The 27,492-nt window shown below is 39.1% G+C and overlaps 2 protein-coding genes and 1 long non-coding RNA gene across 6 annotated transcripts in view; 2 read left to right on the top strand and 1 right to left on the bottom strand.

Moving 5' to 3' along the window:
• Positions 1 to 11,758, top strand: part of camkvl (CaM kinase-like vesicle-associated, like) — a 50,749-nt gene extending 38,991 nt beyond the window's left edge. For 2 of the 3 annotated variants that reach the window (XM_015052364.1, XM_015052365.1), the window contains exons 3-12: positions 5 to 136; positions 2,028 to 2,102; positions 2,848 to 2,986; positions 4,312 to 4,432; positions 5,072 to 5,147; positions 6,430 to 6,566; positions 6,933 to 7,011; positions 7,104 to 7,191; positions 7,446 to 7,454; positions 9,283 to 11,758. In XM_015052364.1, coding sequence (XP_014907850.1) covers positions 5 to 136; positions 2,028 to 2,102; positions 2,848 to 2,986; positions 4,312 to 4,432; positions 5,072 to 5,147; positions 6,430 to 6,566; positions 6,933 to 7,011; positions 7,104 to 7,191; positions 7,446 to 7,454; positions 9,283 to 10,773 — 2,347 coding nt within the window. In that variant the 3' untranslated portion in view covers positions 10,774 to 11,758. The remainder of the gene's footprint in view (positions 1 to 4; positions 137 to 2,027; positions 2,103 to 2,847; positions 2,987 to 4,311; positions 4,433 to 5,071; positions 5,148 to 6,429; positions 6,567 to 6,932; positions 7,012 to 7,103; positions 7,192 to 7,445; positions 7,455 to 9,282) is intronic. The other variant, XM_015052366.1, reaches the window with a different exon arrangement.
• On the bottom strand, positions 126 to 13,240 carry LOC106959656 (uncharacterized). Its single transcript, XR_001427405.1, has 3 exons — positions 13,228 to 13,240; positions 11,756 to 11,757; positions 126 to 608 (listed from the first exon to the last, which is right to left on the bottom strand). It is a non-coding gene; the product is annotated as an uncharacterized LOC106959656 (long non-coding RNA).
• uba1 (ubiquitin-like modifier activating enzyme 1) lies at positions 12,156 to 27,249 on the top strand. 2 transcript variants are annotated; one of them, XM_015052359.1, is made up of 26 exons: positions 12,156 to 12,367; positions 15,321 to 15,437; positions 15,518 to 15,576; positions 15,675 to 15,843; positions 17,520 to 17,654; positions 17,738 to 17,844; positions 17,951 to 18,041; positions 18,124 to 18,256; positions 18,335 to 18,432; positions 18,635 to 18,781; positions 19,139 to 19,315; positions 19,431 to 19,538; positions 19,627 to 19,707; positions 20,113 to 20,265; positions 20,508 to 20,673; positions 20,788 to 20,984; positions 22,791 to 22,855; positions 22,954 to 23,149; positions 24,228 to 24,302; positions 24,399 to 24,588; positions 24,762 to 24,847; positions 25,657 to 25,749; positions 25,966 to 26,157; positions 26,455 to 26,556; positions 26,648 to 26,748; positions 27,088 to 27,249. In XM_015052359.1, the coding sequence occupies exons 2-26, from the start codon at positions 15,321 to 15,323 to the stop codon at positions 27,221 to 27,223; spliced, it is 3,174 nt and encodes a 1,057-aa protein (XP_014907845.1). In that variant the 5' UTR covers positions 12,156 to 12,367; the 3' UTR covers positions 27,224 to 27,249. The 2 variants fall into 2 exon arrangements, with proteins under 2 accessions (XP_014907845.1, XP_014907846.1); XM_015052360.1 differs by lacking the exon at positions 12,156 to 12,367 and adding an exon at positions 13,726 to 13,961.
• The last annotated feature ends 243 nt before the right edge of the window (positions 27,250 to 27,492 follow it).

Here is a 27,492-nt window from a genome sequence, read left to right on the forward strand (position 1 = left end):
GTAGGAAGGAGTTTTGTGAGCTGTGCCTGGCAAAGGACAGACAAACAGAAAAGGTGTTTGTCTGCAAGAAATTCTTCAAGAAGGACGGGAGGAAAGTCCGCAAGGCCGCCAAAAATGAGATCATGATCTTAAAATTGTATGTAATCAGTTCGCAAATAGAAATAGCAGCGTATGTGCTAGCGAAAAGAGCAATTCATTTATGAGATGTTTTAATTAAACTTGACCCATAATGAAACCTGAATTAAGTTTGCAACAGGGAAGATACGTTTCAAACCTGTCAATGTTTATCTGAGTAAATTTAATGATGGGTTTAACAACCATAAATTTACCGCAGTGGCTGATGACCCAAGTAAGCCACACATTCGCAAACAATCAGTAAATTAACCTATTAATTAAGTCCTCTGTAAATAAAGTGAAAGGATGTTGAAATCTCCTCTTCTTTAGAATACAATATTGGTCTATATTAGTGGAAATCAGACTCTCAGCTGGTTGGTTGGAGCAGAAAACATAATTCAAACACAAGTTTGGAGGTGAGAACATCTTGGTGTGTTATATGATTATTAACATATGATACTGGCAGTCAGACTTAAAGGAAGAAAAAAAGGATACTGTACTTTACACATAGTGTACTTTATGAAGATACTTTATGAAGATGCTTTTTAAGAACAAAACAATAATCCAAAAATAATAATCCCAAACCTAGAGTTAAGATAACTCTCAACTTCTTATAAAAAGAAAGTAAATCTGCTTGAGTGGCCCAGCCAGTGATCTGACTCAAATATCAAATTATAATCAAACTAAAGATGAGAAGGCATAGAAGAGACCTCCATGCAGAACGTTTAATATTTTGATAGTAGTTTGTGAGTAAAAGAATTGACAAATTCACAATACAAATAGTTTCTCCATACAAAAAATCTTTCCAGGTATTCAGTAAATTTCAGTTATCAGTTATTCACTTTTTTTGGTATAAAAGTGAATGTTTTTTTTTTTCACATCTAGAGTTGATTTCAGATGATTATTAGAAAGTTTTAATATCGTTTTAGTCGAGACAAACTCGTGTCCATAAAGAACGAGCAGTCATCTTTAAACTCATCTCAAAAAAACATAAAAGAGAGAAAAGATCCAGCTCCGAAGCGTGTCCCTTTGATTTGAAGGAATATGCTTTTTCAGCTGAGCTGTTTGTCAGAAATATTACATTCATGCATATAATAAGTTCAGGACCTTTCATCGTGTATTATTCATGCTTTTATTAATGTTGAGATACCATTCATTTTTTTAATGCTCCATTACTCATATGACTTGGCAGCACTTTGCGCTGCATCCTCTCTGTCTTCTGAAGAACTTGGTCACAGTCCAGCTGTATTTAAAAGTTCTGCCTAGAAATAATGACTCTTGCTGTGCGGCTGACATTTTCCCTGTGGAACAAACTGAACATATTCTCTAGTTAGAAAGTGTCTTGCACATCATGTGCAATTTGTTAAATAAAACTTTAAATTGAAATACATATGTTTAGTACAAATATGTAAACATCTGTAATATCTACTGCTGTAGAATATTATAACATTGCAATGTCAGAGTTACAAAAGGGGTTTCAATTATTTATATAACACAAAATCAAATTGAGCGATCTTTGAGTTTCAGCACAAAAGTGCTATTACTGCACTTTTGTATTGCTTACTGACTTTTTAATTTTATCTCTGAGCCTAAACCAATTTTTGACCAAGCAGTTTTGCTTGATTTCAACCTTGAGAAAAGGTACAGGTAAAATCACAAATATGAAAAAAAATAAAATAAAAATCCCTAAATCTAAATGAGGTCTACATACATTTTTGAAGCTGGAATCGGGTATTTGTCATTTTCTCTGCTTTATGTGTTTGTGGCTCAAGATTTTGTATCAGTTTTCAGATTTGTACCAGTGCAGGCAAGTACATGAATAAACTGAAACCATTTTTTTGTCAATTTTTTTGAAAAGCTTGTCACTGCAAACCTAGACCCCTGCAACCTCTAACATATTTTGGGTTTTCCAGGGTCAATCACCCAAACATCCTTCAGCTGATAGATACATTTGAAACTCGAAAAGAATACTTCATCATCCAGGAACTGTGAGTACTCCTTTCAATTTACGTTTCCTGTCCACGCTCCCTATATTCGATGTGTTAATTGCATCTTAGCACACAGAAGCCTTTCAGTTGAGAGGTAGATGTTTAATATTTCCCGTTATTACTGTGTACTCCAACTCCCCTGTGCAACAAAGGAAGATGTTAGATTTGATGAGATGTTAAGTATCTGTAACACTCATTACTCGGTGGGCCTGAAGCATTGCTTTGGAACAAACAAGTCTGTGCAGGGAGAGCGGAACTGATTAATCCGGGACACAACCAAATATGCGTAAATTACGTCTTGTGCAATCCAACATTTGTAACTTGGTTTAAATGTCATAACATATATTAAAACAAACAGGACGAAGTTTATGTCACTAATAAAACACAGAGAAGTGAACTAGTTTAAGCGACTGCATTTGTCACTGTGTTCATTAAGCTACTTCGGAGCTCACTTTTCAGTCTGGGCTATAGTTGTCCTGCTGAGAGCAATATGTGATAATCACTCTCATCATTTATCTCCAAAGATAACTTAAGTCCTTTAGAGTAATAACCAGGAGCCTTGCTTTAATTGCTCAGTAGCGAAAGCTCCAGGCCAGCTAACGCAAAGCACTATGTAAAAACACATTAACAGCAATACAAGGATTAATCTGCATTGTTAAAAAAAAATCAGCAGGTGTATTAGCCAATATATTTGGCACTGTGCAAAGTGGCAAATATTTTTGTGTGTGTGTCTAACTCTCTGCAGTGCCACAGGGGGGGATGTATTTGACTGGATTCTGGACCAAGGGAATTACACAGAGAGAGATGCTTCGAATGTTATCAGACAAGTCCTGGAGGCTGTGGCGTACCTACACTCCCTCAACATTGTTCATAGGAATTTGAAGGTACAGTCACTTTGTTTCTATCTGAGATTTTATTTAGTGCTATCCAACAAAATCAAAATATAGCACGCTGAAGTTTGTTGTTTCAATGTCAAAGTAAATGCTATAACAAAAACAAGAGGTCTGAATAGTTTTACAGCTACCTCAGATAGTTTAGACATCAACTATCTATAGACGAGTTGTTGTGCCTGTGGATGTAAGAAGATAATAACTTTATAGGATAAGCTGACTTCTTCACCATTACATCCCAGGATGCAACACTCTGCATTTGACAGATTTCTCTGAAGAGACAGATGAAAGCATCTCTCTGTCTTCTCAGTTCATAACATACTTAACATTTCATTTTCACTGTGGGAGTAAACAATTTCTTTATGGCTCAAACGACTGTCTGGTGACACTTACAGAGCATACAGATCCATGTCTCTAACTTTTAATAAGACACCATTAAAATGAAACAACAGAGTTATCTATCTACAGACTCCACCTACTGGTAGAAAGTGGGTATATCTCTTCAATCCAGTAGGTTTGGACTCCTACATTTTGTCATCAAGTTGAATCACAGTGACATATTCAAATTAAAATAGGTCATGCTTACAGCCTCTGCTTGGCTTGATATCGTTATTAAATCATGCTTGACCTATAAAATCAGAAGTCATTTCATCTCCCCTCTTTGTCAAGATTGCACTGCAAATAAAATACAAATATGCTGAGCGTGATTACTCTCTTTGCAGTATGATTGGTAACAAACACAGACTTGAACATGAATTGTATAAACATGTAAATGCCATTTTAGCAGTTTTCACTTTTCCCTATTTGTTTGACTAGAACAAATAGGGAAAAGTTCCACGTCAACTTGTGGACGTGGAACCACCAGAAATAACCTCTCACAAGCATTTTGCATAATGGTGCTCGATCTTTTTACATCAGTGCTCCAAAAAGTGACTCTTTATTCAATTCAAAATGTCTGAGTGGATCATTCTGGGAAGTTTATAAATGTAGCATTTCTTAAGCAAGAACCCACATCAATTGACCATTTGAAGGTGTGAGCAATATGTTTTTTTTTTCATTGTTTGGTTAAGAAAAGCTCAGATTTAAATGTCCTAAGTTTATTTGTTTGAATAATTTAGGAGAAATAAGGCATATCAGGTAATCAAGTAAAGTCAAATGTATTTGTATGGAACATTTTTAGTAACAAGCCAGTTCAAAGTGCTTTACATCATAAAAACATCATAGTCACTATTTATGAAATAAACATTACATTCAGTCAAACCTATAAGTTGTCATTGATGCTTAAGCGATTCTTCTCTAATCTGTTGTTTAATTCACAGCTGGAAAACCTAATGTACTACACAGAAAACAACCACAACAAAGTAGTTCTGCGAGATTTTTACCTCTCCAGATTTGAGAATGGACCAATTACAGAGCCATGCGGAACACCTGAATACCTTGGTGGGTCACTCTTTTTTTTTTATGTTCCTTCATTTATGATTATCCTTTTTGCTTATCTTTTCTACCTATTTTCATCTATTTTTACCTTTTCTGGGATAAAGTGTCATACCATAGCAGAAGATTGATGTTGTCCTTCACCCTATTGAATTCTCTGTGAACCTTTAGCGCTTTGAAAGAAGAAAAAAAAAAATCTATCAAGGATAAATGCTCACTCTGAAACATTACATCCCAGAAAAATATAAATGAGATTGAAAGTGTGCAGCCCTTGCTCTCCTCCTCCCATTTAGCTTCTCCTTTTATCTGCTTTTTGATTCTGCGTGCGGTCGGTCTCACTCCTCTCCATCTTGCCGATGTTTATGTGAGGGCGACCTGAAAGTGCTAAGCTGTGCTTTGGTCTTCTCTGCAGGGCCAGGGCAGTTATTCATATTGATAAGTCAAGTAATGAAATCAGTAAATAAGAAAAGAGAATGTAGGTGCCAGTGGGAAGAAGGATGTGAAAAACTGAATAGTGGGAGAGACAGGCTTGGAGAAAAGCTGTTTGTGCATCTGGAGAATCTGATGAGGTGGAGGAGGATAAATTAAAACCCGCAAATCTATTTGCCTCACACACAAACTCTGCATTTGCTCCTGTGCTTTCAGCTCCCGAAGTGGTTGCACGTCATCGATATGGCCGTCCTGTGGACTGCTGGGCGGTGGGGGTGATAATGTTCATACTGTGAGTCTCTATTGCTAACTCGAAACCGTGCAAACGTGCAAACCAAAATGTTAGCAGGGTTTTGTTTTAACCAAAAATATTATTTACCATCTGATGAAACCAGAAGTTTGCATACATTGTACAAAAGACACCAAACATTTTTCTCTCTCTATCCAATACTAATTCAGACTAAATGTTTCTTCCAACTCAGAAATTGACACACACTAAGATTACTATGACTTTAAAGAATTTAGGAAAGCCCAGGTGATGTTAACAAGACTTTGTAATCTTCTTATGGGTTCATTGACAAGACTTAATTAGAGAGATACTGGCAACACCTTAAACACAATGCATTATTATCTGACATCATGGGAAAATCAAAAGAAATCGCTCAACATATCAGGAAGAGAATTGTGCCCCTCCACAAATCTGGTTCATTCTTGGTTTGAACTGCAGCCTGAAGGCACCATGTTTTGTGGTCTGATCAACTAAATAATGATAATTTTTAACAGCATAGGAATATCAACCCATTGCACTGTTCAGAAACAAGACCATCTCTGTGTCCCAGAGACGAATGTATTTGGGTGCAAAATGTGTATATCACTCCAAGAACTAAAATAAAAGAAGATACCAGAGATACTGGAGATAAGAGAGCATCATTGTCCACAACTTGAAAAACAAAGTGTAGAAATGGGCTCAAAGAGGAAGAAGCCATTATTCCATAAACCGCATAAAAAGAGCAACATTAGAGTTTCAAATGCACTCAAGAACAAAAAGACCTCAGTTTTTGGGCACAAACGGGATAAAAGAAAATGTCATTTCGGACTAGTTTGCATTGAACTTTGATCTCTGTCTGGGCAGCTCTAAAATGGTATCTGACCAAGGTGGCTAAGAAACTTATCTCTATTACACCAGTTCTCTCAAGAGCAATGAGGCAAAAATCCAGAAAACCATTGTGAAAAGGTTGCTGTATAGTTCTAACCCATCAGGATAATCATAAGAGTTGAGTCAAGTCTTGCAGGTTAAAAGTAAACATAGGTAGATTGTTCTATTTGAAGAAGGTTATGAAAACCTTCTTATATATAGGTTTATATATATATATATATATATATATATATATATATATCAAATTAATTAGGATTAATTTGATGAATTAATCCTAATTCATCAAAAAATGCGGTTAGATTTTTTCCTTGATAGTGACAAAAAAAAAATATCTACATTCTTACACAGTGTATTCAAACATCTGCTTTTGCTATAAATATTATTTGTTCCATTTTTAATGTAACTACTTTTCCGGCAGCTTATCGGGCAACCCTCCTTTCTATGATGAAACAGAGGAAGAAAACACAGATCTACATAATCGCATCATCTTCTGTCGCATCGTTGCTGGGGACTTTGAGTTTGATACTCCTTACTGGGATGAGATTTCACCTGCAGGTGCTTGCCTCAACCACACGATGGCACTAAACACCCACTTCCTCTAAACACTGACCTACAGTTCTGAGCTGAGTTTCAAACCACCAAGAGTGACAACACAGTGTAAAAATATGAATTCTTCTCATATATTTGAACATTTTTGTCACACTACAATAACAAATCTGAATGTAATTTGTTTGAATTTTAGTGATATAGACCAACATCAAGAGGTGCACAATCACAAAGACAGAAGTTTGCGAGATTTTTTTGTATATATATATATATATATATATATAAATGATGTAAACTTTTTGCAAGGCACTGCCTGCATTTAAGTTGTCATTAGTGATGATGTGAAATATATTTCTGCTGCTTTTCCTACCTCAGCAAAGGGGCTTGTGTGTAGACTTATGGAAGTGGACCAGATGCTGAGAATCACAGCAGAGGATGCTCTCCAGCACGAATGGTAAGTGTGATGGTGAAAGCACTGAGATTTTATTTCCTTTTGCATCTATGGTGCAGTTGTTTAATTGTTGTACTGCATGTGTTTTGTATCAGGATTGCAGGAAATGGTGCTTCAGAGAAGAACTTGAAGGATGGTGTATGTGCCCAGTTTGAGAAGAACTTCGCAAAGGCCAAATGGCGGGTATGAGCACACTCTATTGCTCTGCTTGTAGCATCTGCAACGTAGATAATATAACAGAATGACCAGCTGACTAAATGGAAGAATAGGTCTGTGGCCTAAAGTACTTTGAGCTCACTACACAGAGATGTATTTTAAATTTGTAAAAATATAAGATGGGATTGCTGAGGAGGAAGAAGAGAGAAGATGGCGGTGCTGACCTAACAGCATGAGTAACAGGTATAAATTTCTTTTTTTCTTTCACCATGTGTTCCCAGGAGATAAAGGTATTGTTTTCCACTATGATTGAGAGTAGAAGGACAGAGTGTGAGGAGAAACTCATATGAAGTGATTCAATAAAACATCACTTGACAATGGAATATTGTTTTATTTTATTTTTTTATTTTAATGAGTGTTAGCTTGCAGATATATACATTGGAGTCAATATTTGTAAAATCTCTGGATAATGCCGTAATTATGTTTAGGGTTTCAAAGTTTTTCTCAAGCTCTGCTCCTTCCTACTGTCACTCTGCCTGTCCCAAATGAGATCCATCCACTCTGCTCCACTTTTCTTCACTGGAGAATATTCAAATGTTCAAAGTGGCTCACTCTGAACCTTTCCTACTCCTCATCTGCGCTAGTTTGTCTAAGCATAGCGGTTAAAAAGGTACTGATTACCAAAGGGAACAGAGTTTTGTTCTTTATTGTATTCTTTTTTTATTACGTAGATAAGGAGTTGGCAAAATGAAAAGGAAATAAAGGATGTGGGCCACTGTTGACAACTGAACTACAGTGATTTGAACTGTAAGGCCCTCTGGTGTTCCTCTTACACAAATCCTGGCTCATTGCCCCATACTGTTGGTAGATCCAAAACACACACCAGTCATGCATAACATCATGACCACTAACAGGTGAGGCAAATAAAACTGGTTATATGTTAATTATCACACCTGTGAGTGTGTGGGATGTATTAGACCGCAAGTAAATATTGTATCATCTAAAGATAGAACCAGAAAAAAAAAAATGTGAACCATAATGACCTGAATGAGTTTATCAAGGGCTCAGTTGTGACATGTAGAGGAGTAAGTCAGAGCAAGTAAAAGGTAAGAAAAGTGGTGAACTAATGATGGTCACCAAAAGTCTAATTTATGCACAGGATTGGAGACACTGACTTGTGATTCAAATGACAAGTACCTAAAGCTGAAATTGCTCAAGAGGCTAATGCTAACTTGTTAGAATGCATTGTCATTTGGTGTATAAGCTGCTCCAATGCTAAAAACTTGCCAGGGCAGTCATTCATCCAGCAGTCTGTTGTGTTTTTGAGTTAGAAATGTTTAAAGTTGAAAATATAATTTGAAAATATCACTTGATAAGTATACATTATTGAAAGATTGAAGATTAGTACCTGAACATCAACTATAAAGTCTTAAAAATGCAAACATTTTAAAAAGACTTAAACAAATAAGCAATTCTTAGCCTGGTGGGGGCACAAGAAAAGTCTGGTGTTCCGCCAGGCTTACACTGGGGGAAACCCTGCCATAGAATATTTTAAAGGGCCTGAGGAGTCTGGGCCTCAATAGGAAGGGGAACATACCAATTTTAGGTTGGTGGTCATAATGTAATGTAATGCCTGATCAGTGCACATACAGATGCTGTTTAGGTAAGTCACATTTGATTCTGCAGCTTTTCATTTTCAATGAATTCAAGGGAATTCTGCTTCCTGGTTTACAAACAACTACTAAACTCACACATTGTCGTCCCAAACACCTTTAGTGTTTGTGGGTCAAAAGATACCAGTTGAGTAAACACATCAATTGTAAAGTGAGGTGTACACAAATATCTTACTCTAAGCAAACAGTCAAGGAGTTTCTCGGAAAGTGTGAGTGGTGAGATTGATTTAAACCAGGTTATAATGTGTCACAGCTTCTTGGAGGTAAAAGAACTGACACTAATATTTCTTCACTCCACAGAAATGACATCATTGGGGATGTTGACGCTAAATCATTCTGTTTCAACAGACATTCTGTCAAAAACTTGTCTGTGACAAATTTTGTGAAGGTAATCTTGTTTAACAAAGCCCTCTTTACCCTGTTTTTCTTTACCTCCTATTTGCAGAAAGCAATTCGTGTGACAACCTTCATGCAGCGGCTGAAGAACTCTGAAGCACTGAATGACAGTTCAGTTGAAGTTAAAAGTAGGGAACGGATAGGAGATGGCGAAGGGGGTGTTTCCCAGGGGACAAGTGATGAGGGAGATAAAGGGACAACAGATGAAGGGATTACATCAAGCAGTGTTTCTTTAGAGGTTACTGTTGAAAATACACAAGCTGGTATGGAACAAGATGAGGGTTCTGTTAAGATAGAAGAAAGTCCTGATGAAATAAACACCTCCAGGGGTCCATCAGTTGGAACGGCACCATCAGATGGGAAGGACCCTCTTGGACCATCAAGTTCAGGTCCTAAACTAACACAGGAGGAGCTTACTATGACTGGGGTGAAGAAGGGAGCTTCAGATGGAACCAGGAAAATTGCTGCCAATTTGGGTCAAACTAAAGTTGTTTCAGACGTTAAGCAGACTTTGCCGGTGATTCCTGAACCATCAAAGCTGTTAGAAAGTTCTCCAGGTGCAAATCTGGGCAAGCAGCACACATCTGCTTCCCCTGAGCCCACCAGCAAACGTAAAATGGCTGCAACACTTCATGGCTCCACCGCTGCTCCCACTGTGTCAGCCTCACCAGAGAAGCAACCAGCCACCCATAGCACACACAAGGATGAGACTGACAGAAGCTGGTGTCAGACACAAGTGCCTGAAGCGGTTGTAGAGAGGTCAGTGGTAGCACCAGTTACACCTTCAGTAGGTATGGTAAGTGGGGTTGATGCAGCACTAGGTGTTAAGTTGAGAGGTGATGGCAGTCCTGTGGGAGGAAGGGATAGAAATACCAGAAAAACAGACCGACACAGTGCAGAGTTTAACATAGCCAGGACCCCTGCTGCAGCCTCGCAAGGTTGCTATGTAGCTGGCAGCTCCGCTAGTTTGGGTCGACATGCTGCACCATACAACCCAGAGGGTATCTCTGTAGGGATGGGAATGGCTGGGAGCTTTGGGAGTCCTTACAGTTCCCTCTATACAAGCAGAGGAGGAGGAGTAGGCATGTACGGGACTGGTCTACACCATGGAGGAGGTGGGAGTAGTACCACAACTGACTGGCAAATGGACAGTGTCATTGAACAGATAGAAAAGCAAATGGTTGCCGTACTTGAGAAGATTGAGGGAGACATGCCATCGCTGCTTGAGCAAATCAGTGACTGTCCTAGTGAGCCAGCACGGGCCAGGAGCACACATGCCTCGCCTTCTGTTTCTCGCTCTCGTCCAACTCAACACTCCTCAACTTCAACCTCAACAACTCCTCCACCACTTCCCACCTCTCCAAGACCAACACTACCGACACTCCCCCACCTCGGTATTCCTCCTCCGTCATATCCTCCACCATCTCCACCCACGCAAACCTCACCCCAGGCTGTCAGGGAGCAGGAAGACAAGGATGGACAGAGAGGCGCAGCTCAGTCCAGCCAATCGCCCAGGGCTGGGATGGGTAGAGGACTATGAGGCAGGAGTGAATAAAGCAATGCACACCGCAAAATATTTGAAATTTTGAATTGATTATTTGGTGGTGAGAGTTTGAAGACTGTAAAGAAGAATGATTAACTGGACTTTGAAAAGCTACTATATATATTGCTGATTTTTATGATTCATATAAAATGTCTGTTTGAGAAAAATGCTAGTTAAAATTGAGCTCAATATCCAATATTTCCAAAGCTTGTTTAATTATAAAATCTTTACTGTGTGCCTGAATATCTGCCACACAACAAATGTATTGCTAGCATATACAAGCAGCACTCTGCAAAGTTTAACTATCAGACTACAAAGGTATGAAAAATACAATAAACTACCAATAAGAGATGACAGGCACATTTGTATTATTACATATTGTAAATAAATAGAGAAAATTAGATTCCTGATTATCACTTTGCTCCCAGAATGTAAACCAGTTCCCTTCATAGCTAGCATAGCTTTTTTTCAAAGCAGCTTTTCCCATTTATTCTTTTATTCCCTTTATTTTTGTAGCTCTTCAGCTTTTGTTGGAGCTTAGAGTCACATTGTGACACACAGATATGAAAGGCTGATCTGATCACACAATTTCTTGATTTGTGCAACATAGATAAACTTGAACTGTGACCAAAGTCTTGAGTTTCTAACCAACTGACATTATCCAGATGCAACACACTGTAAAAAGGCTTTGCAATCACGCATAAAACAATTTCTTTCATTAAAGTTTTTCAAAAATCGTGTCCACCAAAATTGTATCTTTTTTCTTGTTTGATCATCATGGATACTTTGTTATTGTCACACACAGTCCTTCCTATTTTCACTCCTGTGTCGTGTAAACTATATTTCATTATGCTTTTGGCTGTATGTGCTATTTTCAGGTTCTGTGGTATTTTCCCCACTCTTACTACCATTATTCATAACCCATGTAAACTGTAAAATGTGCTCTGTTTGCAAGTCTTTCAATAAAACTAATAAAAACATCTGTTAGGGTGCGTAATTATTGTGTTTCATGCATGAATACAAGTATTCAAAACAGTTTCAATCAAGTGTTCCCATAAGATAGTGTTTCTCTTGTCAACTCTGTTAACATACACACTACAAGTCCCATACGACATTGCGTATGGTTTGGGATGGTCCACACTAACGAAAGCATAGGGGTGTGAAATAGTATTGGGCGCTTGTTTCTTAAATATTGTACAAACTCTCGGTAGTGTGAGATAAATACAAGTAGCATTCTTAAGTATCGTGCGATTCACTTAAAAATTGATTAAGTTTTATGCAAGGAATAAAATCTACGGTCGCCACATTTCGTTGAGTCCTTTAGGTCAGAGTGTTGGTCCCGCCTGTAACGTGCACATGTTGCTGCTTTGCTTTGCTTTCAACTGAAATAGAGTGAGGGGAAACGGCTCGGGAGCAGCCGGCCAGGGAGACGTCCAGTGGAAAAAACTCACACAGAGCCCGCCAGCCTGACACACTTTTCAGTTGGCCGTCAGCGGCTGTGTTGACTTGTCACATTGTTTGTTTGGTTTCTCGCTCAAATAGAAGCCGCATTTTTTAATATTCCAAATCAGGCCGAGTAATATCGGATGTGGTAAGTTCTGCACACTTGTGTAATCTCTCGCCTCGGTAACGTTAGCCCCAGCTACTTGGCTAACGTTAGCTGGGCAGCTAACATAGCGGCACAAGAAGGGAAAAAGTCGTTGGGTGGCTAGATAGCCGAAGTGCTAGCTTCACACAAGCTAACAACTACGCAGTCTTTTGATCTGCGTTACTGATAGTTGTTAACGTTACTTACCGTTAGCTAATTGAATATTTTCGTCTACTTACTCTGCTAACCGATGCTAATAAGGCAGTGTCACGGAACAGATAATGTTAAACTAGCATTTGCACGTTTTTGTGGACAGCACAATTGTCTAGGATCATAATGTGTCAAATAGTAGCTGGAGAGCTATAGTTGCTGCAAACATTAGATGCAAGCTATTTCGGGAGCCAAAGTCAGAGAAACTTGCCTCGAGGAACATAAAACCTCATGAAGATAATTATTTTAGCCATATGTGCTTTTTCAGGATAATGTTAAGATGCTCGGTTCTCGGTGTTACCACAGTAACGTGATAGTGGTCAGTTCAGCGTGTCATGTTGGGCAGGCTGTTGTTGTGACCTTATTGTTTCGAGTGCAAAAGAACGATGGAGACAGTGTTGATCATTTCGAAATGGGAGCATGAAAACTAAGGGATCCCCTCCGACACGTGTACCCTAGAATACGCGGCCCAGTCTTTTTCATGGGCCTTTGTCATTTGCTTGGGCACCCCCTCCCCCAATACTCATCTCCAAGGAATGCTCACCCACTAAACTCATCTTAGGTGCCCAGCCGATCAGCATCACTTTGCATGCAAGTAGCGTACCTTACGTACGTACCTGTTTCATTCATTGCTGCACTGAGCATTGTGAGACTTGGTAATAATTGCTTAAGTCGGACTAAGAATGATGCATTGCCTTTTCTAGCATTTATGCAGCAAAAAATGTAATAATAATATTAATTTCGTTTTATTTGTATGTTAATATTTTCCTTTTACACTTGATTAGGTCACGTCCAGTGAAAGCATTGAGCGCATCCAGTTTTACAATAAATTGACCTCTCATTAGAGAGCAACTGAAACAAAAGGTGTTGTTAGATGTTCATCAGCATTGACCAGGTGCATTACTTTAGGAATATCTTAAATTAGATTATTTTTTGCATATCCGTCTATTTAACATAGTGGCATGTTTTCGTATTTCTTACATGGCTTGACGTTTAGCAGTTCATTGTACACTGTTATACATGGCATGCATCCTCTAATAACAAGGGCGGGCTAATCTGCATCAGCAGCCAATCGGATGAGAGCCTGACGGAGCCGTGCGCTAACAGCCACCCTTTCCGTCACAGCTCCTCCGCCCCTTTCTCCCCATCTGCCATTTTGGTTTTGTTCCCGTCTGCAGTCGCAAAGCCAGCAACGCAATTGCATAGGAAGAGACTTTCGGCTCAACGGCATAGTGACTCGACAATATAGCGCCGACCATCCTTTTCCCACACCACCCTTTCTTTTTTGGTACCGACCGTCGAATTTGCATTCATCGTTATCGCTGACATCTACACATTGCGGGAGAGGAGCGGGTTCGCGTAGGGAAGGGAACGGGAAGAAATATTGGTAAGAGCAGATAAATCAATGAAGCACGAGTCTAGTGGCTTGTTTTTCCGTTCGTGTGATTTCTCTTTTTAATTGAGAGCTGTAAAGAGAATGTCAACTTGCATTGCGCCTCAACAGAAAATGAGCTTTGGTAGTTAGCTGTCAAATAAACCCGTTCGTCGGTTAATATCGCAGCTGCTAGCTGGTAAAGTTGTGTTCCGCACTGTGGAGAGTGCAGGCCTAGGCCGAGCGGCTAATGGATGGGCAGGGAGGCTGGTGTTTTCTTGCTTCTAAGTTATTAATGTTACGTCTTTGTCCACCTGCCAAACCACTTAACTGATTAGTGACTCTGAACTTATCTAATCACTCGTATTTTGCTGGTGTCTACTCACACTCGATTATATATATTTTTGGAGCTTTAAATCGATTGCTAGTAGCTAAGCTCTTTTCTTGTATGAGGGTCTGAAACTACTGTATTAGCCGGGTGGTTCTGCTGTATCATGCCAGTAGCTTTCACTTTTAGGTTACAAAATAAATATTTTATAACTGTTTGGTGATTTTTGGCAGCCTGATTATTCCAAAGTTTGATAGAAGTAACCAAGGCGTTTAGTCTGACTCAGGGGGGCGAAGGTAAGACGGTTGCATTTAATGCGGAAATAGTGGCCGATAATGTTGAGTGTGAGGTCACTGTGTTAGATACTGCGGCCTTTTTTTATGTCCCATGTGACAGATTTGTTTCTGGATTATTTCATTTATCAAAATAGCTTTACTATTGTTTTTAAATGTTATAGCTGTGAGGGCTGTTATCTGAATGCATTTGGTGCAGGACATTACTGGTGAATAAGTGTGGATTGCACCTTTTTTTCTTTTCTTTTTTTTTTACTGCAGTGAACTTTTAATGATTCAGCTGTTTTTGTTGTGGTGATGCTAGCAGTCCTTAAAAAAGCCACATAATGAACAATAGAGGCACATAAACAAATTGGTGTTCTTTCCCTGCATGAAAGAACACATAATGCTGCTATTCATGTGTCTTCTCGGGCTCAGTTCGTTTTTTCCATCAGTTTGTTGCTTGGCCTGCAGCCAGCCCAGCTGCTCTGGAGGCTAAATTTCCTCTTTCCTCAACTTAAAGACACAACAAAGAAACCGTCATTATAAATTATGAATATTGTTATATATTCCTTTGCTTTTATTGTGTTTTGATGGCAGCATTGCAACTCGAGTATAATAGGTTTAATGTTAAGATTTCAAATGAAGTTTTGTTCAGTTTAAAAATAGAAAAAATAATGTTGCTTATCAGATATTAATGTCTTAAGTTACAATTTCAGGTGCTCTTGCTGTAAGAGATATTTGGGAGTGAATAGTATTTGCACTTTGACACAGATGTCCAGCTCGCCGCTGTCCAAGAAGCGTCGCTTGTCAGGAACAGAGACGAAGACGGGATCCCACTGCTCCTCCTCTAACTCTGTCAGAACTGATCTGTCCCATACACCTGCAAACGTAAGTGCAAATAAATTAACTTTTCAATCGACTCTTCATTTTCACATATACTGAATTTGCTCGCTGCTGTCTCTTCACAGGGCATGGCTAAGAATGGCAATGATGCTGAGATTGATGAAGGCCTGTACTCCAGACAACTGTAAGTCATCCTGCTATACATGCATAGTTTGTATTTTTTATTTTTTTTGCTTTGGCTTTTGTTCTGATTTACTAAATGTCGTCGGACTCCTCCTCCAGATATGTGCTGGGCCATGAAGCAATGAAGCGCATGCAGAACTCCAATGTCCTCATTTCTGGAATGAGAGGACTTGGAGTAGAGATCGCAAAGAATGTCATCTTGGGAGGAGTTCGAAGTGTCACTGTGCATGACCAAGGAGATGCAGAATGGCGAGATCTCTCTTCCCAGGTATGTGGAGAATGCACAGATATTTTTGTACTTTTGTTAAATTTCACTAATGTATGAAATCGCTAGTTACTTTTTAAATTGGTATATTTGCATCTTAGTCAGATTTATTTAATGGCCAACCTCTGGAGGACAGCTTGCGTGTTTTTGAGTCGGTTGTTTTGTGGTTGCCTTCCAACTATAACGGCCTCCACTTTAGCAACCCATTTGCTGACGCAGATTTATTACAGTCTCTGTCTGTGTTATAACCAGCATACAGGCAAAGCCTCTAATTGTATTGATCCAGCAGCTGTTGGCTGGCTAATTGAACAGGCTGTAGAAATACATTCAGCAATATGAGAATATGAGACGTGTTTTCCTTGTGTCAATGACATGAACTTGCTTGTATTTAGGTTGTATATATTTGAATGGTTCATATGTTAATACTTGATTAGGACATGAATTTAAAAAACATTCTTTTCTACATTGAAGTATATTAAACAGTCCCACTTCTCATACATCCTTCCTTAAGGTTATGAATTTACAATAATACAATTATTGTAATCAGAAATCGTTTAACTTGAAAATCAATGTGCATCTATATATATATATATATATATATATATATATATATATATATTTTTTTAACTCTCTTAAAGCTTAATTTTACTGTATTTTTTGTTTAGAACATTTCAGTTCACCTCCAACTAAAACTGTTTCAGATGTCCTTTTAAAACAGACTTTATAGTATGCAGAAGATATCCTGTTGTCACAATTTGACAAAATAACACATTTCTAAAATGAAACTGACAAGTTTAATGAAATGATGTCTGTTTATCAGACAACTGAAGCTACAGCTGGTTTTACCACACATTTCCTGCGGGCAGTTTTAGTCTGTATGCCGCTGCATTCTTCCTCACTCTTAGATATTTTCTGTTCATTTTTTTAATGGGTTGTACAAAAATATTACAGTTTCAGTTAAGACAAATTATGCTTTCAAGCTTCTTAACCAAATTGATGGGTGAAAAAATTAGGCTGCAGCAGTTAAACAGATTTTTATTTCTGTAGTATGGTAATAGGGATGTTTGTCACAATAATCAAATTAGATCCAGTGAGTGCTGTCTTTCCCCTGCTACCTGATGTGCGTTAATCTCTTTTGGTTGAATTTTGTTACTACTTTGATTTATAAACCAACACCTCAGATTTATCAATATGTCAATGTAGTTTATCTGTCTTTCCCATGTTGGACTTGGGTTTACAGCAACTCCCAAAAGGAGGAAGGATCCTGTTTCTTCATCTGTGGAGGATTTACAGGATATAAGTTTTTTGTGCAAAGCTATGTTCAGCTAATTTGATTGTGGTTTTCCATAATTTTCAGGATTATGACCAAAATGTGAGAGTCAATGATGGATTAGACATTAGACAGCTTTATATATTAGTGGGATCATCATTAACCGATATCTGTCTCAACAGTTACAAATGTTTAATTTTGTAAACATTTTGCATACAGGAACTGTATCTACTCTTCATGAACTTACTCTTAATATGTGCTTTGCTGAGCATGTTTGAGTTGTAATCTGCTATTGATTGGGTAAAACGTGTCCAAGAGTTTAAAAGTTGTAAACTTTTTTAGGTTCACCAGCTGTCCCTGAGTTGTTTTTTTTTTGTTTTTTTATCTAATATTTTATTCTTCTGGTTAGTTTTACCTTCGTGAAGAGGACCTGGGAAAGAACAGAGCCGAGGTGAGTCAGCCTCGTTTGGCTGAACTCAACAACTACGTTCCTGTGACAGCGTATACTGGAGCGCTCACCGAGGACTACCTTACCAAGTTCCAGGTATGAACAGCCTTAAACCAAGCCTTTTTGTCGCCTGTTTTGCCCCAAGAGAAAAGTTTGTATTAATTTGTGTTTGAATCCAGGTGGTGGTGCTTACTAACTCCAACCTAGATGAGCAGAAGCATTTGGGAGACTTGTGCCACAGCAAAGGAGTCAAGCTGGTTGTTGCAGACACGCGTGGTCTGTTTGGGTAAGATTGACATGTACTTTAGGGGTCACTGCCAAGTGAACAACCTGACCTTTTTAATCTTTCAACGTATGAACACTCAATTTGTATTTATTTATTTTTTTTGTAGCCAACTTTTCTGTGACTTTGGAGAGGAGATGATAGTGTATGACACCAACGGAGAGCAGCCACTGAGTGCAATGATTTCCATGATCACCAAGGTTTGTTTGCTTGTAACATTGAGTTAAGTTCTCAATGTTTAAAATATACTGAAATGTATTGTTGTTTTTTTCTCCCCTTCAGGACAATCCAGGTGTGGTAACTTGTCTTGACGAGGCTCGCCATGGCTTTGAAAGTGGAGATTATGTGACCTTCACTGAGATTCAGGGCATGACGGATCTAAATGGCTGCCAGCCCGTGGAGATTAAAGTTCTCGGTGAGAGTTTTTAATGGTCATTTATAGTGATGGTCTGTTTGACTTTTCCAAAGTTGACAGGGTTTGCTTTTCTCCTAGGCCCGTACACTTTCAGTATCTGCGACACAACCGGCTTTTCAGATTATGTCAGAGGAGGAATCGTCTCTCAGGTTAAGATGCCCAAGAAGATCAGTTTTGTAAGTTATTTCCCCTTAAAAAAAATGACTTAAAAGGAAAACTATGTCAAAATATTTTACGTCCCTTGGTTGTCTTGTTTTATTATGCCAAGTGATCAACAGAACTTCTTAAAACAGAATTCTGCAGCTACTATCCTCCCCCTACTGGAAAATCATTATAAATGAAGCTTGTATCACTAATATTCATGTCATTCCCGTACAGAAATCCTTGTCGTCCTCCATGGCAGAACCAGACTTCATGATGACAGATTTTGCCAAGTTCGATCGTCCCGGACAACTACACATAGGCTTTCAGGCCATCCATGCTTTCAAGCAGAAGCACAATCGCCTCCCTACACCTTGGAGCCAGGTGTGCATCATTTTCATTTTCCTGTTAGACCTGTTTACTTGAACGTTATGTTGGTACTTGCTCTTCTGCTTAGTCTAAAGGCTTGAATCTTAATTGCCAAGTCTAAAATTAAATTTATTTATGTCATTCAAAGACATAATAGATGCCATGTAAAGGCAATGAGAAAAGAAACAAGTCTAGTTTATTTTGAATTTCAGATGCACAAAATGTAAGTTTTACCAGTACAATCCAGTCAGGTTAGTTTCAGTGACACCCAGGTTAATCTGATCCCAAATGTATCTAAATAGGGCAGATTTACACATAAAATAGCATAGCAAAGCAACTTATTGGAAGTGCTGAGTTTTGTGTTTTCTCCAGGCTGATGGTGAGGAGCTGTTGACTCTGGCCAAAGAACTGAACTCTGCCCAGACAGGGTCAGCCAAAGTGGAGCAGCTGGATGAGGCTCTTATCAAAAAGATGTCTTATCTTGCTGCTGGTGATCTTTCCCCCATCAATGCCTTCATTGGTGGAGTGGCTGCACAGGAAGTGATGAAGGTTGGTGGAATGTCTCATGTAAACTGAAAACGTTTGTCTGAAGTGTTTTTTTTTGTTGTTGTTTTTCTTTTTAAGATTAACAGTTTAGATTTATTTATTTATTTTCTCTCATCAGGCATCCACAGGGAAATTTATGCCTGTAATGCAGTGGTTGTACTTTGATGCGCTGGAGTGCCTTTCTGAAGGAGAAGAGGTTATGCTCACAGAGGAAGAGTGCAGCCCTGTAGGTTTCCAGAGTAGATCAAACACAAATGTCATCTTTGTAGAGCGAAAACATATGAATAAATAATATTCTTTTGTGCATCTCGCAGAGGAATTGTCGGTACGACGGGCAGATTGCAGTGTTCGGCAGTAAACTGCAGAAAATCCTTGCCGACCAGCGCTACTTCCTGGTGAGTAAATGAGTGACAGAACTCCTAACTTCTTCTTTCCAAATCATCATGTTTTTAAGAGGCCTAGGATTTAAATCTGTTTGCATTTTATTTTATATATGCATAGAAAGATTAGAAATAACTAATCATGGCGTTAAAAAAATTACAAATCTAGCAGAATATTTTTCTGTGCTGTTCCAAACCAGGATTTAATCAGCAACAATTGAACATGTTTTGATTGTTTTTACAAAGTATAATTGTTCACATTACTGTCACAGTCTCTAAAAATATTGGTACCAAACATTGTCAACAATTTCTGGCTTGATTGTTACTTTGTCAGACGGGGCTTGTATGTGGGAAGTGTCCGTTATAAAACCAGATCCAGTCCTTCAGCTTCATTCCATGCATAACATGAAATCCTTCCAGGTTGGAGCCGGAGCCATCGGCTGCGAATTGTTGAAAAACTTTGCCATGATTGGTCTGGCCAGTGAGGAGGGTGAGGTTATCGTGACTGACATGGACACCATAGAGAAATCCAACCTCAACAGACAGTTTCTCTTCAGACCCTCTGATGTCACGGTCAGTCTCATCCGCTTTGATTATTGGACGAAACAAACGCATGTTGTTCATTTGTCTTGGATACACAGTGCTTGAGTGAAGTTCTGTATGATAAAGAGGAGTTAGAAGTACTGTGCAGGTGTTTCCGCTGCTTTATACCAATCTTGTTTTTTGTTGTTTAAAAGCATTGATTGATTATTAGAATAGGACACTCTTTTAGAACATCATGGCCTCCTCCACTTACTCAAAAATCACCATTACAGAAAATGAAGAGTGACACAGCTGCTGCTGCAGTGAAGCAGATGAACCCCTCCTTCAAGATCACGGCTCATCAGAACAGAGTTGGTCCGGAGACGGAGAGGGTCTACGATGACGACTTCTTCGAAAGTCTAAATGGGGTCGCTAATGCACTGGACAATGTCGATGCACGTAAGTTGGTGACATTTAAATGTTAGGTGGCGAGTTTGCACATCCTGGTGAGAACATCTAATTGAGCCTTAAAGATTTCTCTCCAGTAAGTTGTCTCGTTTTCCCAATGCTCAGGTATGTACATGGATCGGCGGTGTGTTTACTATCGGAAACCCCTGCTGGAGTCGGGTACTTTGGGCACGAAAGGAAACATCCAGGTCGTGATCCCCTTTGTCACAGAGTCGTACAGCTCCAGCCAAGACCCGCCTGAGAAGTCCATCCCTATCTGTACCCTGAAGAACTTTCCAAATGCAATTGAACACACACTGCAGGTATGTACACCTACTAATGTGCTCAGGTTGGACAGAAACGCAATGGGATGAAAAATCTGTTGCTGATTTTCAGGATATTTGCCAATTTCAATGGATGTGACAGTATTGCCTTTGTTTTGCTGAGAGATTGCTGCTGTGCATCAACGTGGCTTAATGTTGTTAATGCTGTAATTTTAGGCCTTAAACGTGTCCAGATCTTGCATCCATTGACCTTTTTGTCATCTTATATTTATCCATTTCTGTAACGTGAAAAAAATATGATTTTTGATTTCACATGCCAGAGATAACGTTACCTTTTAAATACCTAAGTTCCTGAGTAAATGGAGTATGAATGTGTCTTAATTTTGCTTTAATTTAATTTACAACTCTTAAATCTTAAATTGAACACACTGAAACTTGAGGAAAAGTCTAGATTGATTTTGTTTCTCGGAGCAAAATGCGGTCCACTTTCAATTTTATGCCAAATGTTTTCACCTGTGACCTTAAAAATCACTATTACTATATTGCTTTTTGTTGAGTTCATTTTGCCAAGATGTCACAAACCTTACAGTGGGACACTAGCCCACACTTTGCCTCTTGTTGAATTCAGACTGGCGTTCCTCTGTGTACTGAAGGCTCTGTCAGTTTAGCTCACTGCTCCAGGGATTACACAGATGTTTCCTGGCTAACTTTGCCACAGTAGGGAAACTCACTGGAGCACTTACACAACCAATGTTCTGTATCCAGCGATTAGTCACATACGCTCTTGGTACTCTGACTCACCCCTTTCATTTGACTTGGCATAATTAGCGGTTTGGGTAAACTGAAGGCACAAGGGCAGTGGCTTTTCCAGGTTTGTGTTTTTACCCACTTCCAGAGTCATGGCAAACCAAAACGATCCTAAATGCAGATAAATCTGCTTGGTCAAAATATTGCCTGGTGAATCTTGGGTATTTTTTCTTTTCCTCTTATAATTCTACATCCCCATACTGTTTTCAGTTTGCTGGTTGCCCTTATAGTACGGTAGTTTAACCATTTTGTCGCTACAGTATAACTAATTGTATTATCGCTAAAGTTCACATATAAAATAAGCAACACGTATGACAGACGTTCCTTCAGATATCCTGTGATATTCAGGGATGGGTCATTTGATAACTTTTTGGGAAGAAAGGTAACCCTGGTTACCGGTTACTGTCCTATGACTACTTATTTGGAAAAATACAGATAAGAAGTCATGGTAATAGGTTTTTTTTAATTTATTTATTTATTTAGTAATGTGCAGCAGAAAACAAATGTCTTAATTTTGCTTTAATTTAGAACATTTAATTTGTTTTTTAGAAATCAAGATTTTTGGGGAACAAATCTGTCAAAAAAGCCTTAAATTGTATTGGATGCTTTGGAATCCAATGCAAAATCTGGAGTATTTACCAAAATACCCTCTGAACATACTTTTAGCTATTTGTACATTAAAATATATTTTATTGCAAAACTATTACTGCGTATATTTGACATTTTGCTTTGAACCATCTTCAACTATTTCAGCATTTTAAACCAAAATTGTTCTTATGTTGGATCAGACCGTATAATTTGGGTCTTGTCTTAAACTTGTCCTTCCAACATGACAACCTTGAGACAAATGTTCACTCGCTGCCTGAATTTTCCTCACCCTCCAACGGCTGCAATGACTGTGAGGTAGTTGGCGTTCACCATCAGTTGTCATGGTGTTATTCAAAAGTACATGCTGCTGTACTTCCACACATTTTTTTAATTTTCTTAAACTGCACACTTGTTTTATTGAACTCTGCTTATTTCTGATCTTCCCGCTAGTGGGCCCGAGACGAGTTTGAGGGGCTCTTCAAACAGGCACCAGAAAATGCCATGCAGTACCTCACGTGAGTTGGACGCACTTCCGACATCGGCAAATGTCGACGCTAAACGATCAAACCGTAGCCAGTGTTTGACATGTCTTGTGATCTCTCCAATCTCATAGAGATTCTAAGTTCATGGAGCGAACTCTGAAGCTTCCAGGAGCTCAGCCTGTCGAGGTGCTGGACGCCGTGTACAAGAGTGTTGTTACAGACTGCCCGCACAGCTGGGCTGACTGCGTGGCCTGGGCTCGCAATCACTGGCAGTGCCAGTACAGCAACAACATCCGTCAGCTATTGCACAACTTCCCCCCAGATCAGGTACAAATAAGTCTGTCTACACTGGATTAAAAAAAAAAAAAACTATATTGCTTACACAACATGGTGGAAGTTACAGATCAGTCAACTACCGTAACACAACGGTTCACACATGTATATTCATTAACTGAGAGACTTTAGGTTAGTGGAGTCTTTCCTGTTGTCAGAATGTCATTTTTTGTATCGATACATCTTCAAAAATGTGGACATTGTGGCACATTTCCAATATTCTTACTCTTGTTACAAAGTGAAACGAATCACAAATGATTCATTAGTTGGTGTGAAATACTTCAAGCCTTTATTTCTTGTAATTTTGATAACTATGGCTTCTAGATGATAAAAGCAAAACTCAGAAAACTAGAATTTCTCATAACATTTCCAAAATTGATTTCCTGTTCTCATTTCTACGTCCTCTCTATTTGGTCGGGCCTCCGTTTGCGTGATTTACTGCGTCAGTGCAGCGAGGCACGGAGGCGATCTGTCTGTGGTTCTGCTGAATTGTTCAAGAAGCCCAGATTGTTTTGATAGCGGCTGTCAAGTCATCTTCATTTTTGCTTCTCGTGTCTCTTCACACGTCAGGTCAATCCTCTACAGGTTATTCCTGTGGCTTTTGTAGTTTCTTCTACTGCACTTTTTTCCTTCCATTTTGTGATTATATTTGTGCACCTCTGTGGGAGAGCCTCCATATTCTTTAGTAATGACCTGTTGTAGCTTACCCTCCTCTCCGATTCTGTTGACAGCAGTCTGCCCAGTGACTGTCGCCTTGTGACAGAGTGAGACCATTTAGAGGCCTTTGCAGGTGTTTTGAGTTAATTTGCTGATTAGGGTGCGACTCCATGAGTTTCCAGCGTTTTGACTTTTTCACAATGTTCCCAATATTTTCTGAGACAGAATTTCGAGTTTCCCTCATCCATAAGCCAGAGCCATCAAACTTGCAATAAATACTTGGATTTGTATAATAAAGTTTAACTCTCTGAAATAAGTGACAAAAATATTGAACTTTTCCACAATATAATAATTCAGAGATGTATCTGTAAATGAGTGTTCTGTTTGTACTCATTCTGCTCCTCGTCCGTCTCAGCTCACCAGCTCAGGCGCCCCCTTCTGGTCTGGTCCAAAGAGATGTCCTCACCCCTTAGATTTCAGCACGAGCAATGTAAGGAGGATTTTCAGGATCTCTGCTTCTTAGATTATAAGATTTAAATTTTTCTTTGCGAAGAAGGTATTAATTTCTTTTTTTTTTTTTTTAAAGGACCTCCACGTGGATTATGTATTGGCAGCTGCAAACCTGTTCGCCCAGACGTATGGCCTGCCAGGCAGCACTGACCGAGCAGGTGTGGTCAAGATCTTGCAGGATGTCAAAGTGCCAACTTTTACCCCTCGCTCCGGGGTTAAAATCCACGTCTCTGATCAGGAGCTGCAAAATAGCAATTCCTCTGTTGGTAAGCTGTGCAAACTTGATTAAAGACCGGCTTCAGTCAGTCTTTACTTTAAGCTAATGTAGTTTCAAATAAAAGTTGTTTTTTTGTTGTTGTTTTTTTTAACAATAATTTAAAGACATGTCATGTATCTCTGAATGCTTTCGGAGTTCTGAGTGAAATCTCTTGACACACAGATGACTCCAAACTGGAAGAACTGAAGTCTCAGCTGCCTACGCCAGAGTCGTTCCGGTTCAAACTCAGCCCCATCGACTTTGAAAAGGTACTTCATCCTGGGATCTGTTCTGTCCGAATAAACTGCCTGTGAAGAAGTTTGCAATTTTGCAATTTCGTGTTTAATATCTTATATATCACGGGCTAGGTTAATAGGAGAAGCTATGGGATTAAAGGAAAATGCTCTTTTAAAATATGGAAATTAAGAATGGTTTATTGGCGGCTGTTCCAGCTGTGACAGATTGGGTGCACAAGTTGTTTAAAAATATAGTCTGTGGAAATTTTGACAAATAAGATGAGTTGGTTTGTTTTCTCTTTTAAGCTTTTTGGAATACTACAGAAAGTGCCCAGTTTTTATCTCAGTTCTATTAACTGAAAGGTTGTAAAGTGGAAAAACATCTCATTGTTGGGATTGCAGAGGACAACAAGTTTCAATGAATATGAACCACTAGACCTGCCACAACGACAAACTACTGGAGGATAAAATGTCCCATAAATTATTCTGATAAACCATAATATTGTTGTTTTTGTGACCATTTAAGTAATACATTGATAATGGTTCAATAATGCAAGTTTGCCTCTCAAACACAACCTTACATTTTGTAAATGATACTCCTCACTGGAATTGGACATTTTAAATATCTAAAACACAATGACCATAAACTATAAATAAAAAAAAAAAAACACAACAGAAACCTTAAATGATTATAAAATCTGTTTAAAAAAAATTGCCCTTCAAAAAATAAGATGGAAATTTTCTAGATCATTTTAAGTAACCATGGAGTCATTTATTGTGACAGGTTTACAAATCGGTGCCATTTACCTTCAGTAACCAGATTTGTGTTTGTCTGTCCACAGGATGACGATGCAAACTTTCACATGGATTTCATCGTGGCAGCCTCCAATCTGAGAGCGGAGAACTACGACATTCCACCTGCCGACAGGCACAAGGTGGGAAACGTTGGTCCTTGGATTATTGTTGCTTTGATTACCTCCTCGTCTCTTAGATCAAATCGTACTTGATTGTGTTGATGATGGATCAGTGTTTCACACTTTTGTCAACCGTTTTCTTTTCTGGGTTACAAATTCCTGGGTTTCTGTGTAATTGTATAAGATTTCTCTCTTTTTTTTTTTTTTAATGTGTACATTTGTTTCTGTCCAATCTAGAGCAAACTGATTGCTGGCAAGATCATTCCTGCCATCGCCACGACTACAGCTGCAGTGGTTGGCTTGGTGTGCTTGGAGCTCTTCAAGATCATCCAAGGGCATAAAAAACTGGATTCGTTCAAAAATGGCTTCATGAACTTAGCCCTACCTTTCTTTGCCTTCTCTGAGCCCATCGCCGCTCCCAGACACAAGGTAAGCGCGTGTGTATTCTGTCTGAGTCTCAACACACACAAAATGTATTGTAAGCCTAGCGATTGCCTGCCATCGCACTGTGAAGCTCCAATGATGATCCAGCCATGCTAATACTGATACATTAGGCAGTCTGCTTGGATGTAAGTGAGTTCAACTTACCTTCTCACGCTGACGGTATCAGTGTGTGCTGAGGAGAAATGTTTCTTTATCTGGACAAACCTGCATCTCTACACTGCAGGTAGAGATGCATGGAGCAGATAACTGACGCAGCTTTTACTCTTGCTGGTTTATTTGCAGTACTACGAGATCGACTGGACTCTCTGGGATCGCTTCGAGGTCAAAGGGCTGCAGTCCAACGGGGAAGAAATGACACTCCGACAATTCCTTGACTACTTTAAAGTAGGTTCAGCTCCTTTTATCCATGTTTGTTTTTTGTTGCCTATAATTAATCCCTGCTTCTTCTTTTTTTTCCCCCCGTTTTGTTTGTCAGAATGAGCATAAGTTGGAGATCACCATGCTATCTCAGGGAGTGTCCATGCTGTATTCATTTTTCATGCCTGCTGCCAAACTTAAAGAGAGACTGGACCTACCGTGAGTATAAACTTTGAGTGTACAAATACAGTAACGAGTACAAATACTTAACACAGCGACAATCTTATTTTAAGGGTTGTTCTGCTTCGGAACGCTACATAAGACAATTGGTCTAGAATGTCTAATACTAAAATGTTGTGGTATGCACAATCATAAGGATAATACCAACCTGAGGGTTAGAATAGAGTAGAAATTCACTTGTTGCAGCAGCACAGTAACAAAATAATACGCCATAATAATGGTTGTTCAGAGTGCTGTACACATAGTAATGCATTGATATTTAGTAGCGGTTTTCTTTTTAATTTATTGGCTGAGTCTCGTTTCTCCTGTGTTTTGCAGAATGACTGAGATTGTGACTAAGGTGTCCAAAAAGAAGCTGGGCAAACACGTGAAGGCCCTGGTGTTTGAGCTGTGCTGTAACGACCTGTCTGATGAAGACGTGGAAGTGCCCTATGTCAGATACACCATCCGCTGAGCTCCAAACTGAGCCCACCCACCAGAGGGAGGCAGATGTGGGGGGAGGGGAGCAAAAAGGGGACTATTCTGAAGTGGGTAGCTTGATCCAAGTCTGCTCTACTGGATCAATCAGGTTTTTTTTTTTTTTTCTGTTTTCTCGTTTTCTTTTTTGTGGGCCTGGGGTTTTTGCGTAAACCTGTGCCTGACTGTACATAGCCCCAGTAAGCTGACTAAAGGAGACCAGTAAGAGTTGGGGATCCAGTTGCCGCTCTATGTGGGGGACGGGGG

Source organism: Poecilia latipinna, unplaced genomic scaffold (genome assembly GCF_001443285.1).
Source record: "Poecilia latipinna isolate Pla-1442-1.1 unplaced genomic scaffold, P_latipinna-1.0 Scaffold1106, whole genome shotgun sequence".
In the NCBI taxonomy this organism is placed as follows: Eukaryota; Metazoa; Chordata; class Actinopteri; order Cyprinodontiformes; family Poeciliidae; genus Poecilia; species Poecilia latipinna.